The following is a 17,803-nucleotide window of genomic DNA, read 5'->3' on the forward strand; positions in this document are numbered from 1 at the left end:
CCAGGGATCAGTATTTGGCTAAATTGTCAACAATCAGCGATATAGATCCGTATGATCTCACATAAAAAAATGGAATTCCGACGCGACATTGTTGCCTCTAACTTCATCTCTGGATATAACAAACTACCTTGTTTATGGTATCAGCGCTTACACATATGAACAGTTCAAGAACTATAAATCTCTTGAAGCCCACGGACATTTCATCAATGGCTGGGTGTAGGATCTGTTCACATTTCGAACGCAGGACTGCGACAACACAATCGTCACTGCAAAGGTACGCTAACTTGTAATCAAGTTGCAAACAAATCTGTACAGCCTCGAACAAATTAGACTAAGGGGGGACATGGTCCAGGCATATTAGATTCTAACAGGTCTGGATGCAGCCAAATGGCTACTTCAATAAATTTCTTATGTTCTTATGTTCAAGTTAAGTTATTAGTAATTATATGATGAAGTTAACTGTAATCATGTAGACAGCCTTACAAATGCATAATAAATAATAATACATGGAATAATTTAACACCTCCTCTACCTGCCGTCCATATCCTTTTTTCCAAGTGGGAATCCGAAAAAATCTTATGTTGTGGTCCACCTTTCTGCCTTGTGATTTAGTATGACAGCACGAGTATCCCATCTTTCGAAGGATAAAGGCGGATGCAAACGCTTGCTCTTGAGTTATATACCTGCAAAATGGCGATTCGACCCAGAATACACTGCGACTTTAGCGAGTGTGACATCAACTGTCAAAGACCGATAGGAAATTAATAATATATACCCTGTAAGCCAATTTCTTGAAAGAAGATTTAAATTTGATGTTGATCCATGTGTTTTTTGCAACCAGGAAAATGAAACTATAAATAAAACAGATAAAGTAAATTAACAATTTACAGCTACAGTTATTTCGGGCTTGTGTCCCAGCTCCTTAACGTGGATTTTTAATGATCACCAAACTTTTCTTGCTTTTTATTTTGAGGCGAAATTAAATGAACTGAATTCATGTGGTTGAATTATAAACATGCACTTTAAAATAATGTTGGATCATTCGATAAGTGTAATTCAACGTGTTTTTTTCATCAACGACTGTCACTACCGAAAATGTTACACCCACCGAAAATGTAACTTCCGCTACTACGCATGCGCACATTCATCACGCATGCGTCCACGAAACCACATTTTCTGGCACTTCTTTATTACGCATGCGTATTGTACACTTCCACAGGCCCGATACTGCGCATGTATTCACATTTTGCGGCAGACCGTGATTGCCTGATTCAGGGCGTGGACGTCGTGTATCATCATTCATTAGTCACGTACTGTATTGTGAGATGGGTCATTGATGTTTATATTTGTAGTTCAGCCGTCACTTTAGTGTGGTATTTAAACCATATTGCTTTGCCGTTTGTAATATTTGCATCTGTGTGCGCGTTGTTTGTAGTGCCTGACAGTAATAAGGTTTTTCCCAAGGGTATTGCTGAATAGATGCCTTTTCTTTAGAAAACGTAATAAAATTGGGGTGTATATCAATCTTGTGTACCCATATTGCTTATCAAGGGGCTGTGATATATGTACAGCATTTTCTAAAAAAAAAAAAATCACACCAAAATAATAGTTAAGAACTTTTATTTGCACAACATAAACAATGTTTATGTTGTGCGGTTTGGCCCAAGACAAAACAATCGGTCGTCTGTCAGAAACAAATATAATTTGCTTTATTTAGCACCACAAGACACAGCTGCCATAACTGACACGAGTGTGGTAATTACACTGATACAATTAAGAAATGAAATGACTAAGGAGAAAAAAAGCAGGCTTAGTTTAAGTAACTTCACAGCACATCGAACTGGGAGTAGTATATAATGGTAACATTAAAGTAATGTCACCTTTGACTGTAAAATTGATGGCCATACCCTGTATTTTACGTTGCTCCTTCTGAAGCACATTAGGCATTAAAGGCCTATGCGAAATAAAATCTTTTAAAGTCGAAGGACTCCATCATTATCCGGTTAAATCTTCTCTTTCTTCTCGCTGTCGACATTCTTATCAAAAATCAACAGACGATGAAATGTGACGCGATGCCGTAAAAATAGCACGCCTCCTTCCAGAAGTCGCAAACGTGCGCATGCGTAGTAGCGGAAGTTACATTTTCGGTAGGTGTAACATTTTCGGTAGTGACAAACGACTTTTGTCATTAATTTACTTCCACAGCTCTCTGTGTCGTCGACTGCGAGTGACGTCACTCCCCATACAATCACGCCCACAGTATAGACCCACCCCTGACCCTTGTAAGACATGGGAAATGCAATTGCAAATGGACTTTGCTTTTTCATTTGAAATGTGGCAGTCAGTGTTCGTTCGCGAAAGCGAAAAAGTAAACAGTAATGCAAAATTTGCAATTGCATTTGAATTATGTCACACTTTATGCGTCCACATATGGAAAACGCAATTGCAAATTCCTTTTGAAAAATGTCCGGGATTTCCCTCCATACGCCCAAGAAGAGAAATGATTGGTGGAAATTCACTGTTGAATGAGAGTCATTTGGTGGAAATGTTTAAATAATTCAGATTGCATGTAGGCACACACTATTAAGTAAGCTATATATATATATAATTATTTCCCCCCCACACATCTGGTCCGAGCGCCCCCTATGGGCCAGCCAGCCGCCACTGTCATATATATTTATATTCGCCGCCTTGCCACCTTGTTTATTTATGAGAAAATACAGCATTCGCAAGTTAACACAAAGACAAAACAAAATTATTACAGTATTAGAATTACCTATAAAGCGTTGGTCACCAACGTGAGAATAACACTTATTAGAAATCGGATGTGTTTCTTATTTTTTGTATGTCGCGTGAAGGATAATTAATTTTATCGTCGCCACCTCATCCGATCGACAGCTGTAACCGCAAAGCAATTATGAGTTAAGTTTCTATTTAATGAACATTAAGAACTATTACTTTATTCAATTAATATTTAACTTTTTGTTCCTGTTATTTGTTTGTTTGTCTATCTGTTTATTTTATTTTACCTTGGCTTTAATTTATAAGTGCTATGTGTGTGTGTTTGTGTGTGAGTTTAAAGTCTAGGGCATATGCCTTTCAGTGCCTATGGTTAACTCTGGCATGTTTGTTCTTTCCAGGTTCACCCGAAGGGTTTCTCATATATGAAAATCCGGAAGATGAAGACAGACAAGAAGTTAGCAGTGTTACAGCAGAAACACTTAAAAGTGGTTTGACTACAGTCTTCCTTCCGGTTGTCTACATAATAGTGTTGGCAGTGGGCTTGCCAGTAAATGCAATGGCGATTTGGGTTTTTGTGTTTAGAACTAAGAAGAAGCACCCTGCTGCTATCTACATGGCCAACCTGGCTCTGTCTGACCTACTGTTTGTCATCTGGCTCCCCCTAAAAATTTCCTACCACTTTAAAGGCAATAACTGGATCTATGGAGAAGAGCTCTGTAAAGTGCTGGTGGGTTTCTTCTATGGGAACATGTACTGCTCAATATTATGTATTGCTTGCCTTAGTGTGCAGCGGTATTGGGCTGTTGCTTACCCTCTGTCTCAGCTGAAGAAAGACAATCATGTTGCTTGTGCCATTTCTTTGGCCATTTGGTTTGTCGTTTGTTGTAGCACAACACCTTTGTACCTCTATGACCAAACCGTCAGTTTCCAAAGTCTTAACATCACGACCTGCCACGATGTAAATGTCATACGTGACGTCCAGAACCCCTTTCAAGACATCAAGTACCCTTACGTCTACTTCATCCTCATGTTTGGACTGATGTTCTTAGTCCCATCTTTGGTTATCATCTTGGCCTACATCTGCTTGATCAGGAAGCTGGGCGACTCCATGTACGACACAGACATTGGCCGGAAACGCAGGAAGGCCGTGATCTTGAGTCTCATAGTGATGGTGACCTTCGTGGTGTGTTTTGTACCAAGCAACATAGTGCTGATCATCCACTATACGCTTCTCAAATATGGCGTAGCAGACAATAGTTATAAGTTGTACATCACTGTCCTCTGCTTAGCCAGCTTAAACAGCTGCCTCGATCCCTTCATTTACTACTACGTTTCCGAGGATTTCAGGGACAGCGTGAGGAACACACTGTTGTGCAGGAGCCACAGACAAGTACAAAGACAGAAAGTGGCCTTCAAGTCTATGAAAAATTCAAAGAAGAATAACGTATATAGTCCTGATAATAATCATGCACAGACAAGTGATTGAACAGTGGTGTAACAGGTTTTTTTTTTTTAACCTTTTGTATTGTTTTTATATAAAGTAATAAATTTTACACAGAGTACATACTCTGAATGGTCTTGTATTGCTGGATGCCAATCCACTTTCTTTAGTGTTGGCCTGTCTTATGGAGGGCCATCTGGTTGCAGACCTCCACTGTGGAGTCACTTCCGCTGCAGTCTCCACTCTCATGAAATCTCCACTGTCAGTACAGGAAATAACAAGGTGTGACTCCACCTCCTTCAATAGCGGAGAGTGAGCAATCCCTAGGCACTTACACTGTAATTGATTTTCAAAATAAAATGGCTTTGTTTCATTCAGTACTCAACAATATAACGGCAATCTCTTCATTCCTCTTCTATAGTATATATTGTTTTATGTACACGGTTGTATATAGTTAGAATTTACTTATCTTGTTTTTGTTTTGTGTTTGTTTTTTCGTTTATATATTTTTAAGAAGTATTTATTGTTTTTACCTTTTCGTCAATAGCGAACGGACCCTAACGTGGATATTTATGCCCGTGAAGCAACTATTTTGCTAGTGACAGTATCTTACATGCGATATTTATTTTGTCCAAATAGAACAAAAAGCCGATGTTTAGCCTAATGATATGAATCAACAGAAAAACAATTAGAGCACGAGTCTCTCCTCATCTTTTCCAAAATACGTATAATTTATGATTGATGTGTTAAGAATAGTGTACTGCGGGATCTTACGACTTAAGCCATTATGGAAAACATAACGGTGGCTGATATGACTTGAGGCTCTGTTACTACTGTAAACCGAGGATCTTTAAAAGAGGTTTGGGTCAAATATTTTAAAAATGACGGCAATCAGCATACAGGTACATAGAGAGCAGGAATAACGTTAGTCGGTGTACTTATTTGCTTAACATATTCATCATCCAACATCCCATACAATGTTACAGGTTGTACATTATTTCATTGTGGACAACATAAAGTGTACTTTGAGGCCACGTCGTTATTTAATTTGACTGTATTGCACTTTTGTTGTATTCCAACTAATTTATTCTATTTTACATTTTCTGTTGTATTATTCTGTATTCTTATTTTAGCCACCATTAATTTAATTGCTATTTCTGTTCTTGGGCTGCTGGAACACCAAAATACTACTAAATACTACAGTGACTTATTCATATCCTCAGTATCCAAGGGAAATATTAAGTGCTCCATGAAAAACAAAACCTAAAAAAAAAACAAACACACAAAATCACAAATGATCAAATCTTCTGTTTCTTTTATTCTTTGGTAATATTTGTGCGACATTCACAATATGTCACATACCTTCTCTTATCAATAATCTCCTGGCAGAATGTCAACATGTCATCAATGCAATCGAACATAAACATGAAAGGCTCCAGGATTGCCTCCCTGTCCTGCTCATCCATGTATTCATGGCACAACTTTCCATATTTTACAGCAGCCTCTGCCTGTTTCTCTTCCCCCGTGGACAGTACAGCAGGTGGGTCCACTGTGGCAGAAAACTTGTGCTTGTTGGCCTCAACCCACACTGCTGCATGTTTACAATGAAGGAGGATCCTGGATGCATCGGTGTCCTATGGAAGAAAGAAAGAAAAATTGTCTTCTTATACCTTAACTGCTGCGGCAACAGTATCTCACAGCTAGATACTGGGAAACAAACCCACCCCATTCAACTATTGTCTCCACATCTTCAGGTCTAGCTGAGTCTTCAGGTTGCTGCTCTTCTTCCTGAAAATATAGACATTGTTAAAATGATCAGTATTAATATTCAAACACAAGCAAAATCCCAACAGGGCCAGCTCAAGTAATCCACCTTGACATAATATCAGTCAGCTCCAAAAATGTTAATTTTCACCTATTTACTGTAGGTGAAATGTAACTGTTGACAGTAGAGTATTCATTCACTAATCCCACATTATCTAACATATTGTTAAATTGAAGACAAAAGCATATTCAATTGGAAAATAATCCAATATTTTCAGTGACTTCACCATAGGAGTCAAAGGCCGAGTGGTGGAAAAAAAAACGGTAAAATCGAAAAGGTGGTTTTCACTAATGTTGTTCCGATTCCGATACTAGTATCGGAAATGCTGCCGATACCACCAAAAAATCTGGCATCTGTATCGGCGAGTATTTGAGTCCACGTACCGATCCGATACCATTTTCCTAAACATAACCTAGTTATGCCCGCTAGCTTTGCTTAACGCTGCAAGTCTGAAATCAATTCTTCTTCGCTGCTCAGAATGCAAACACAGGAAGTTGTGTCGTGTTGCCACAAGCAACCACTGTTTACGGCAGCGAAGAAGTACAAACGTGCAAGAAGTATGTCCGCTGTTTGGCAGTATTTCTATGGGAGGTATTTTCTGCAAAAAATAAAATTAAAATTAAAATGATAAAAAGAAAATACAATCTCCACTTTGCCATTTACTTCCCAAAGTCTGTGCGTAAAAATCCTGCACATATTAAAATTAAAATGAAATAGCACTATTTGGATTTTAATTTTCCACTCATGTATGAGTCAGATGTGAAAAATTGAAAAATAAAATTAAAAACCCTTTTTGTCTTTTCATTTTCCAATTTGACTTTTCATTTCCTACTTTGGCTTTTTATTTTCAAGTTCACTACATGCAAATATATGTTAATCGGAGCGGGGCGGTGGGCGGAGCTACTGATCACTGCTGCGCTTCTCAGTGCGTTTGCCGATTCCTTTCTTCTTGTGTTTCTTGCCCGTGTCGCCCGTATTTTAATGGCTTGTATTTAATGTGACATCTTAATTGTTTTACTGGCCATAGCTCTTTTAATTGATCTTATGTTTGTTGGTTTGTTGGTTTCATGAATTTTTGATGTTTTATCATTGTGACTGTATGTATTTTTGCATGGTTTTATTATGAAATCATTTTTCTGCCGGGATGACGACAGGAGGGACACCGTTGTGCTTCCAAGTTGGCATGATCCCGTTCTGACTGATGCAGAAAAAAGTATTTGAATGCTTTTGAGGGCTGTCAATAAGACAGCCTCATATTTGAAGATGCTGCCTCACTTCTTCCCTGCCTTTTCGAAGCCTCGGTCAAATTGGTGTCAGAAACGGGATCCAAACCCCCCAAGGGTGACTGCAAACGGGCGTGGTGCAGGAGGGGCGTGAGCTGAAGCAGGTCCACAGCAAACTGGTCAGCTGGAAGCAGCAGTGCGACCTCATCAAGCGGGAAGACAAGACGGCGGTGGCTGTGCTGCTGGACCGTGAGGAGGCTGGCAACACTGTGGAGGCCCAGCTGGCTGTGGAGCACCGAGAGCCAGAGGAGCAGCGCAAACAACAGCAGCCCAACAGTCAGCAGCAGGTCCCCTCAAAGTCACGCAAGTCCAAGAGCCGACACCTGGAGGGAACTGCATCGCCGCCCACAGCCCGGCTTCACCATCGGTCCCCAGCTTTCCATTTATATACAAAGATTCTGCTCGGAATACTGGGACACTGGGGTCATGATCCCCAGTAGGTGAGGGGGGGACTGGGCTTAAGGGGTTGCTGGGATGACAGATCCTTGAGGGGGGGGCTGTGTAGCGTCAGCGAGTTGCCTCTCGTAGAAGAGGGGCAGTGGGTTGTTGTTGTTTTGGCCTGCTGTGTGAGTCCTTTTAATTGCTGACAATAAAACAGCTTTATTGTGTATTAAGATGCTGCCTCACTTTTTGCCTGCCTCTCCAGAGCCTGGGTCCCCTGGGCATCACAATACCAAACGTATGCTGGATGTAGTTGTCAACATAATTTTCCTCTCTCTCTCTGATAGGCTAAGTTATGTTAGTGCAACAAAACTTCATCTAAGTACTTCATCTAAGTTTGAACTAACGTTAAATTAAAGCTATATACTGTGTCCTCACATAATATGTAACGTTACAGTATAGTGGGGCTCAGTAAACTTCCAACAACTTGTAGATAAATCTGTTGTTTATGTTATTGTCTAATAAGCCATTTCTGGGTGATGAGCATTTCCATACCAGACAACACTGTAATATTATTTGTTTGTCGGCCAGTGTCAATCAAAATGACGCTGAATGCCTCATCAAGCCATGGCTCCATAAGCTTAAGAGTTGAGACTATTTACTCACTGCTTGGTACCCCCCCCCCCTTATTATGACCACCAAGGTGTTTTTACGTTTCTTTGTCGCGGAGCTCATCTCAGACTTACCTTCACATCCAACGTCTTAGTCAGAGGGACGGTCGAAACGGCATTAACTATATTCAGCTCTGCTGCTGCGCCCATGACACAGTGGCGTTTCACAAGGTGTGTCCCAAAAATCCAATACAGGTATCGGGTCGGATGGTTAAACAAAAGCTTACCGTGAGCCGTATTCTCGCATTACTGCAGAAGGCAATGCAGAACAAAGTTCTTAAAATGTCTCCAGCACGAACCATTCAGCTTTTGATTTCTCTTTATTGCATCTTCACAGCCAACGCACAGACAGGTATGAGATCTAATTCTGAAACACCCCACTTGTATATTGTATAGTTTTATTCGGTCCAATATTTACATAGAACGTGATTTAGTTGTTATACAGCTAGACCGAGTTGCGTTTGCTGTGTGCTACTGTATATTTCGTGAAATCAATTGTGCAAATCATTTCGAAATGTTATATAGTGTAAAATCACCCGCCATTTGGATTCATATATGTAAGCTGAAAATAAATGTGAATAACAGCAGAAACTGTGTGTGAGAAAAAGGTTAGTTATATATCTTTATATTCGCCGCCTTGCCACCTTGTTTATTCATAAGAAAATACAGTATTCGCAAGTTAAAACAGAGACAAATCTAAATTATTACAATATTAGAATTACCTATAAAGCAGTGGTCGCCGACGTGAGAATAACACTTATTACAAATCGGACGTTTCTTATTCTTGTTTTAATGAAAATTGCATTAGAAATAAAAGTTATTATTATTATTATTATTATTATTATTATTATTATTATGTTTTGTACGTCGCGTGAAAGGATAATTAATTTTATCGTCGTCACCTCATCCGATCGGCAGCTGTTACCGCTTATTTGTTTTATTGTTCGTTTGTCTATCTGTTTATTTTATTTTACCTTGGGGCTTTAATTTATAAGTGCTTTATGTGTGTGTTTGTGTGTGAGCTTGTGCCTTTCAGTGCCTATGGTTAACTCTGGCATGTTTGTTCTTTCCAGATTCACAGAAACAAAAGACGCGTGGGTTTATTGCATTTGCAAATCCGGAAAATGGAGGCAGAGTAGAAGTTGGCAGTGTTACAGCAGAAACACTTAAAAGTGGTTTGACTACAATCTTCCTTCCGCTGGTCTACATAATAGTGTTGGCAGTGGGCTTGCCAGTAAATGCAATGACAATTTGGGTTTTTGTTTTTAGAACAAAGAAGAAGCACCCTGCTGCTATCTACATGGCCAACCTGGCTCTATCTGACCTACTCTTTGTCATCTGGCTCCCCCTAAAAATTTCCTACCACTTAAAAGGCAATAACTGGATCTATGGAGAAGAGCTCTGTAAAGTGCTGGTGGGTTTCTTCTATGGGAACATGTACTGCTCAATATTATTTATTGCTTGCCTTAGTGTGCAGCGGTACTGGGCTGTTGCTTACCCTCTGTCTCAGCTGAAGAAAGACAATCATGTTGCCTGTGTCATTTGTTTGGCCATTTGGGTTGTCGTTTGTTTAAGCACAACACCTTTGTTCCTCTATGACCAAACCGTCAGCCTCCAAAGTCTTGAAATCACAACCTGCCACGATGTAAATGTCATACGTGACATCCAGAACCCCTTTCAAGACATCAAATACCCTTACGTCTACTTCATCCTCATGTTTGGACTGATGTTCTTAGTCCCATCTTTGGTTATCATCTTGGCCTACATCTGCTTGATCAGGAAGCTGGGCGACTCCATGTACGACACAGACATTGGGCGGAAACGCAGGAAGGCCGTGATCTTGATTCTCATAGTGATGGTGACCTTCGTGGTGTGTTTTGTACCAAGCAATATAGTACTGATCATCCACTATACGCTTCTCAAATATGGCGTAGCAGACAATGGTTATAAGTTGTACATCACTGTCCTCTGCTTAGCCAGCTTAAACAGCTGCCTTGATCCCTTCATTTACTACTACGTTTCCGAGGACTTCAGGGACAGCGTGAGAAACACACTGTTGTGCAGGAGCCACAGACAAGTAGAAAGACTGAAAGTGTCCTTCAACTCTATGAAATATTCAAAGAAGAGTAACGTCTATAGTCCTGATAATAGTCATACACAGACAAGTGATTGAACAGTGGTGTAACAGATTTTTTTTTTACCATTTGTATTGTTTTTTATGTATAGTAACACATTTAACATACACAGAATACATACTCTGAATGGACTTGTGTTGCTGGATGTCAATCCACTTTCTTTAATGTTGGCCTGTTTTATGAGCTATGTGTGGTGACTTTACATTGCCATTTTCATTTTTAAAATCCATTTTCTTTCAGCAGGAGTATAACTATGTTTGCACTTGCACGTGTTTCAGTGGGTATCTGCTCTTATTATGACTATTTATTATGTTTTGTTATGATTCTTTTGATAAGAACCTCTGGGTTTGGGGTTTAAATCCGACTTCCACTCTGTGTGTGTGTAAATTTGCATGTTTACTCTGTATACTTTGGCTTCATTCCTCAGTCCAGAGATGTATGATTTGACTAATGTGTCTCTGAACTGTCCATATTGTGTGTGTGGGTCCGGCAATGGACTGGCATTCTGTCCTGGGTCTACGTCAGCTTTCTGCTGCCTGAGATAAGCTCTAGTATCCCCCATGACCAGGATTAGTTGTGAGAAGATAGATATGTTTTTGTATCACATGCAGAGTTACTTTCGTTCATCTGTCTTTTACAACGGCATAGGCTTGGTTTCAACATCCGAATTACAACCCTATCAAAATAACTAGACAACAGATTAAGATTCATTAAGAATAGACTAATAATGACTTTTAAAATAAATATGTTATAAAAATAGACAATAACAAAAATGTTAAAGTCAAAGTGCAAGAATTTAAGAAAATCAACTAAAAATACAATAAAAAATATATAATTTGGAAAAATAAAAAAAAACTTTTCTTTCCTGGGTCTCGGTGTAACAGAACCGATCATGTGTCTGTTGGTCATTTACTAATACAAACAACTGGCAGATTTCTCCTAGACCAGTCTGACCTGAGAGCTCTTGATGGGCATGGCATGCAGTCACATCATTTAGTCGCTGCTGTGACATTGTAGATCGAAGTCTCTTATGTGCCTTCTAACTTCTGCAGGTCCATGTGCATCACTCTTGATCTGTTCTACATCTGAACTGGTCGCAATGTTTCTTGTATATAATGAATCATACACTGATGCTGCAAATGTAGGCGACATCGAAATATGATACATTTGCATAATTAGTTTTGATTTAATATTCAACTAACACTTCACACAATTTATATGGGTCTGTTTATGTTCAGGGACGTTTTGAGATATTGAGCAGGTCAGTAGCTTATTAGGTCATTTCCTATGTCATAATACAATCTTACAGTGCTTGAAGGCATGGGGCAGCTACAGTATGTGGCGCAGTGATTAGCGCAGTTGCATCACATGTCAAGGGCCAAGGGTGGAGTCTCTGCCAGGATTCCTTGTGTGTGCAGTTATGTTTTTGGGGTTTCCTCTGGGTACTCTGGTCTCCCCCTACAGTGCAAAACCATGCTGAGGTTAACTGGAGTTATCAAATTGCCCATAGGTGTGTGTGTGTGTGTGAGTGAATAGTGAGTGAGTGTACCCTGCGATGGGTTGGCGCCCCATTATGTATTGTTCCCTGCCTTGTAGCCTCCAGGATAGGCTCCAGACTTGACATGACCCCGAGTAGAACAAGTGATTACAGAAGATGGATGGTCACATGGGCGTAAATCCCGGGGGGGACGGAGGGGACATGTCCCCCCCTATCCAAGGGTTGTCCCCCCCAAAAAAAAAAATATATATATATATAAAAATCGCACTATCTATTGTGAAAAATATATGTATGTATATCTAAAATAATTCTGTAAGTAGAAAAAAAAACAAACGCAAAAAATGCATTTAGAAACAGTTAAGTTCCCCCTCCCCTTCCTCACAGTGGTTTGGCCAACTGCCTGCTTTCCCAGTTCATATCGCCTACTCCACGCACACGAGTCAGGGGTGTGGCTCAATTAATGTTGAACTCCAGTAAGTAGGGTATTTTATTCACTTTAAATAAAGCGATTCTCTTTAATGTAGTTGATGCAGACTCATTCATAAATTAGTTGCGGCAAAAATGCTGATTACCGATGTAATTTTCCATGAATCTGCTATATTAGCGATTAAAATATTACTTATCTAGTTAACGTTAGCTTGTTTACAATAGCTTGTTGCATAGTGCACTGCAACTAACACGCCAAAGCCGTTTCCCATGCATTGTTTTATTTGTGACGACTTGGCATAATGTTAACTTAACATTAACGGCCACAATTAGCATATTGTTTAGCTGTGCATTTACTAAATGAGCACTGTGCTACGTCCGAACTGACCCCACTGTATTTTTTTGTATAATCAATTTCTATTATGCATTTAAAGTCATGTTTAGATTTTATTGTATGTTGATGGCTTGACTGTAAACAACATAACAAACAATGCAATAAATAGTTTTGAAGAAAAATCTGCTTTGTCATTGAACCTGAGAAAACCTTTGAAAATAACCATAATGACGCAGTCTCCATGCTACAATGATAATGATAGAAGCAAAGTTTTTCATTGTGGGGACATATCTTCATAAGTACAATTTGACTGTATTATTTGTGTCCCCTTCAAAAATTGCTCATGAGAAATTTTATATTTATTGTCCCCCCCTACTGTTAAATGAAATTTACGCCCATGGATGGTCAGATACATTTTACATCCATTACAGATTATCATGAACATGAGAGCCTTCAATTCTACTCTGAGGGTCAAACCGTGAAAAATTTTGGAGATCGCAATACATTTTGGTAGGGACAATTCAGTTGTCACGCCCAGCTCCGTCCGATCCTAATGTGTGCCACGCCCACCTCGTTACCTCGTGTTCATCCCTGATTGTTCTCACCTGTTGCCTGTTCCGTTTGCCTATAGTCTTGTGTATTTAGTCTTGTGCCTATAGTCTTCCCCAGATTTGTCATTGATGTTCGCTGACGTGTTTTCCCGGTCCTGTGTATCGTTAATAAATCCCCGGTTTTACCCGACTTTCTGGCTCCGTTTCCCTGCTTCCCGGATCGCCTGCAAGCCGATCGTGACACAGTTCTCCCACAATATCAGTAGGGACATGTCTCTACTGTCCGCACCCTAATCTATGCCCTTGATCTTTTATGCCACTTGTACTCCGAGGGGCACACGCAATGCACACAGAACATTCAACAACTGAAAATAATTTTTTCAGAATGTGGGGGAAATCCCATGACATCATAGGGAGATGCAAACAGAGCATGAACAAGCGTAATCCAGGACATGTGAATTTTTTTTTAACTGAACTGCGTGGATGAACATTACCTTTCCTTAACTGTGTTTTTAAACTTCTTCAGTATATTTAGACAACTAGCAATAACTATGTATGTATATATAATTAAATTTATATGCACAATTATTGACTTGATATTGAACGTGATTTGTAAACATTTTTAAAGGCAAGTTTTATATTTTGTTGGAAATACAGATTTTAATCTTGCAAACTCAGTATAGTTTAATGTAAAACATAGTATTGTAACATAGTAAACTTTGTATCATGTGACTTTATAAACTTTGTTTTTTCCTGGGATCAGTTTAGTTTATCTTTCAGCAATTCCTCACCAGTATAATTAACATAAGTTTTCCAATAAAAAGGAACAGGAAAAGATGACAATCGTGGGTATTACATTTCATTTTTCCTCTGGGGTTGTCTTGCAATATTCTCATGCAGTCTGTTATGATACAGCTATATAGGGGTGTGGCTCAGCATACTGGGCCTTTGTGCTTTTGGTCAGAATGTCTGAGGTTTGAATCCCATACTTGACAAAACCAAACTTGACCCTGTGTGTGTATAAAAAACCTTTTCCCCAATAGTTAAACCTTAACATATCATGCATTTCACTTACTATTTTGAAGCATTGGTCTTTTACCCACATTTGTATAATGGTTTTCCTGCTAACTACCAGTACTGTTTTTTTCTTCTGGTATATCCCTCTCACAATCATTTATCCAGAGCAGGGTCACAGGGGTCCTGACCATATTCCCAGTAGCACAGAGCACATGATGGGGACATACTTGGAATGGGGAAAGGCCATTGCAGGATCCAGACTCACATACCATGGGTATGTTAGAAACTCGATTTCTAACATTTGGAACATGTAAACTTTACACAGAGAACAGGAGTTGGATTCCACCCCTGCCACCCCCAGCCTGCTAGGAATATGACGACAGTCCTGTATACTCAGTAACTGTACAGTTTAATAACAAAGTATTCAGTAAATAATCACTCTTGGTATTTTTCAACAAAATAAAGGACCAGCTCAAGGTTCCTTTCGTTGTTCTAGAACAAAAAAAAAGCTAGTCACGACTTTTTCACATTAAGTCATTAAGTGGTTCAGGACATTTATAAAGCCCCTGCTTATAATTTCATCTGCTGCTTTCTTTGGCCCAAACTGGTAGGGTGACTTTGACAGTGATGTCCTGATTAGAATAAGAACAGGCCTGTGTGTATAGTTGCAAATTTCTTTTCGATTTCTTTTTCTGCCCCTTTGTATTGTTACTTTCTCTCCCTTTCCCATGTATTCTTGTCAGTGTCATTCCCCTGATGTATTTGTGCTATTGTAAAACTTCAATAAAAATACATAGACAAAATGAGTAAAAAATTGTTTCAATGGAAGTACTGTGTCCTCGCAGTCCTGAAATCCTAAAAATCAAGGTTGTAATTTTAACCCTGCAACCCAATCCAGTTTCTGTATGTCCAGTCCAGCTTTTCCTCCAAAGAGATTGTTGAGATTCTCCTAAACTCCGCCTTAATCTGTGGGTGGGGGCTTTGGGCAGGTAACCATGAGACTAATTGGCAGAACAAATGTATTAACGTGTAATAAAGTAGAAGGTTCCACAGCTAGTGAAAATACACCAATCATTACATTAAAATTAACATTAATCGTACCATTAAAACCACCTGACATATTTCGTAGGTCCCCCTCAAGCTGCCAAAACTGCTCTGAGCTATTGAGGCATAGCCTCCAAAAGGCTCAATTTCAAATTCCTCCATGTTTTTTCAATCAGGAAAATTTGTAGATTTTCAGTAGAAAAATGGTATATGAAAAAAGTGTATTTTAAACTTGGACAACACATTATTAATTCTATCTATATGACCAATAAAGAGGTAAGCTTTTAAACCGAATCCTTTTTATCACCCTTTATTCCCCCAAAGTGCACTTATATCCCGCATTAGCATTATGAAGTCATAAAGTCCTTGTTAATGTCACCAAGATCTGCAGCTGTGTTAGTCTCCAGCATAAGGTGCCGCTGATTAGGCTCTGAGTGACGGGGGTCAGCAATGTCAATGTCAGTGGGCTCCCCAGAGCTGAGGTGTCTCAGAGTTCTCAGAATGTCAACTGGATCTTGTTGGACCTAAGATTGATGGGCTGCAGCACTCTGCCCATTTTCCAGACAGTGTGTGGTACAAACGGTTGTATTCTGACATTGTCACCCAAGCTCAGTGTCTTCAGGTCTCTAGTCGGTCTGTCATTGCAGGCACACAGTCAGTATTGTCTGTTTTCCAGCTCTTGTTGTGCCTGTATGACTTTAGACTTTGACTTCTTGTGCCAAAATTCCCACGGTCTGCTAAATCCCTGAAACTTTGCAGATGAGTTCTGTAGCTCCTCTGAAATTACAGTGTCAGGGATACCTTGCTAAGCAAACTGGGCCTTCAGTTTCTTTATCATAGTTGCAGACTTTATATTCAGCAAATTGTCTATTTCCCAAAAAACTGAATAGTAGTCTACAGAGATAAGAGTCCTTGCTATCAAGTGAAAACAGATCTGTGGCCACCTTTGCCCAGAGTTGGCTTGGCATTTCATAAGGTCATAAAGTTTGCTTTCTGTTGTTTATATTCTACTCACCTGCAGATGTTGTAATTTTTTGCAAAGGTCTTGTTATGGACATTAATGCCCAGTCAGTATATGCATTCCCTAACCCTGGGTAGATATCTTTTCACACCAAGATATGCAGAGTGTAGACAGAGTAATCTCTCTCCTCATTGCGTCAGGAATAACAATGCCTTTTCTTCTGAACACTATTCTCTCTTGATAACTCAGCTCTTCTTTGAATAGTAAGAATTGCCTGATTTCACAAGGTGTCTTAGTCTTTTCATTTGGTCATCCCTAGCACATAGTTTCAATGAGAGTCTGAAGATTTATCCTCTTTTGTTACAGAGTTAATGGTCTCCAATGGCTTGTGGTAACTTTGTGACTTTTTGTCCATATGGATCCTGGTAGAATTTTTCCATCGTGGTCAGCCATCCATTACCACTTATAGTCTTTGTGTGTTAAATTCCTCAACACCTCACAATGGTCTTAGAGGTAAAGGCAGACTTCAGCTAGCTAATTCACCATACCCAACAGTCTCTGAACTGCTTTCCGTAACATCTCTTTGACAGCATGCACCTTTTCCCAATCTGTTTTTAGTCCATTTGCTATTAGCTGGTGTCCTATGTATGGGACCTCCTTTTGACTTTATTTCAGTTTTTCTCCATTCAGTTTGATGCCATTTTGTCTGCAGCGACTCAGGAACTAGCTTTTCATTATGATCAATTTCAGCAATTGTTCAGCAACTTCACCAGTTGCCTGTCAAAGACAAAGAAGGACTTAGCGTGGGGACAGGTGATATATGCAGTTAATACTGTGTCACCTGTAATGAGAATGGCAGCAGAGGTGAGGAAGAAATAGTTTGACTATTAGATGACAGCCAAAAGAAGGATCACCACCCACAGATCACATATCCGCGTGTGAGCATGCTCAAAGAAATGGTGTCATACTTCACAAATAATTTATTGCCAACTGACTGCCAGAACACAAACTTTTCTGCAGAGCGAAGTCCTCTTGGTATGATGCACATCAAAAACTGTTGAATCAACTTAATTCTCAGCTATATAGCTGTGGCAGTAGGCTTGGGGTCCTCAAGCAGGACACGTCATCTACTGGTGTGCCGTTTTTGTTGGTAACATGATGCAGCACACTGCATGCCTTGACTATGTGGCACACCTAAACGAAATATGAACAGTGTGAGACAATTCACTGGTGAGAGGCGGAGTTACCCCCATTCACAAATATCAAACTTTGTCCGGGTTGTACTCAGTATGCCTCTTCCACTAGAGTCATGTCTTCGGCATTCTTATTGCCCATTCCACCGTGCTCCTACTGTGCTCAAACACAAAGTTGTAACTGTGCTCCTGTTGAGTTTACATCATGATTAATAGTAATGAAGTCAGTACTGTGGTCTGTTCTGCTGCAGTTGTTGGAAAGTGGATGTATTGTGACGTGAGCAAACTGATCTCAGTGCCC

At 39.7% G+C, this 17,803-nt stretch overlaps 3 protein-coding genes and 1 long non-coding RNA gene across 4 annotated transcripts in view; 2 read left to right on the forward strand and 2 right to left on the reverse strand.

Moving 5' to 3' along the window:
* The first annotated feature begins 3,163 nt into the window (after positions 1-3,163).
* On the forward strand, positions 3,164-4,304 carry LOC140592108 (proteinase-activated receptor 2-like). The gene has a single exon (XM_072714432.1). The coding sequence runs from the start codon at positions 3,299-3,301 to the stop codon at positions 4,226-4,228; it is 930 nt and encodes a 309-aa protein (XP_072570533.1). The 5' UTR covers positions 3,164-3,298; the 3' UTR covers positions 4,229-4,304.
* A 274-nt stretch (positions 4,305-4,578) lies between these two features.
* The window catches only part of tbca (tubulin cofactor a), a 221,537-nt gene continuing 208,312 nt past the window's right edge, over positions 4,579-17,803 (reverse strand). The window contains exon 5 of the transcript XR_011992379.1: positions 4,579-4,588. The gene's annotated coding sequence lies outside the window, so the exon portion shown is untranslated. The remainder of the gene's footprint in view (positions 4,589-17,803) is intronic.
* LOC111849783 (uncharacterized) lies at positions 5,482-6,530 on the reverse strand. Its single transcript, XR_002839637.2, has 3 exons — positions 6,392-6,530; positions 5,908-5,971; positions 5,482-5,817 (listed from the first exon to the last, which is right to left on the reverse strand). It is a non-coding gene; the product is annotated as an uncharacterized lncRNA (long non-coding RNA).
* Positions 8,394-13,358, forward strand: LOC111849939 (proteinase-activated receptor 2-like). The gene is made up of 2 exons (XM_023823283.2): positions 8,394-8,695; positions 9,417-13,358. The coding sequence occupies exons 1-2, from the start codon at positions 8,551-8,553 to the stop codon at positions 10,514-10,516; spliced, it is 1,245 nt and encodes a 414-aa protein (XP_023679051.2). The 5' UTR covers positions 8,394-8,550; the 3' UTR covers positions 10,517-13,358.

This window comes from Paramormyrops kingsleyae, chromosome 7 (assembly GCF_048594095.1).
Source record: "Paramormyrops kingsleyae isolate MSU_618 chromosome 7, PKINGS_0.4, whole genome shotgun sequence".
NCBI classification, from domain to species: Eukaryota; Metazoa; Chordata; class Actinopteri; order Osteoglossiformes; family Mormyridae; genus Paramormyrops; species Paramormyrops kingsleyae.

Coding starts and splice junctions, on each gene's coding strand:
- LOC111849939 (XM_023823283.2), top strand. CDS start 8,551: ATGGTTAAACAAAAGCTTACCGTGAGCCGTATTCTCGCATTACTGCAG. Junction 8,696..9,416: donor CACAGCCAACGCACAGACAG/GTATGAGATCTA, acceptor TGTTCTTTCCAG/ATTCACAGAAACAAAAGACG.
- LOC140592108 (XM_072714432.1), top strand. CDS start 3,299: ATGGCGATTTGGGTTTTTGTGTTTAGAACTAAGAAGAAGCACCCTGCT.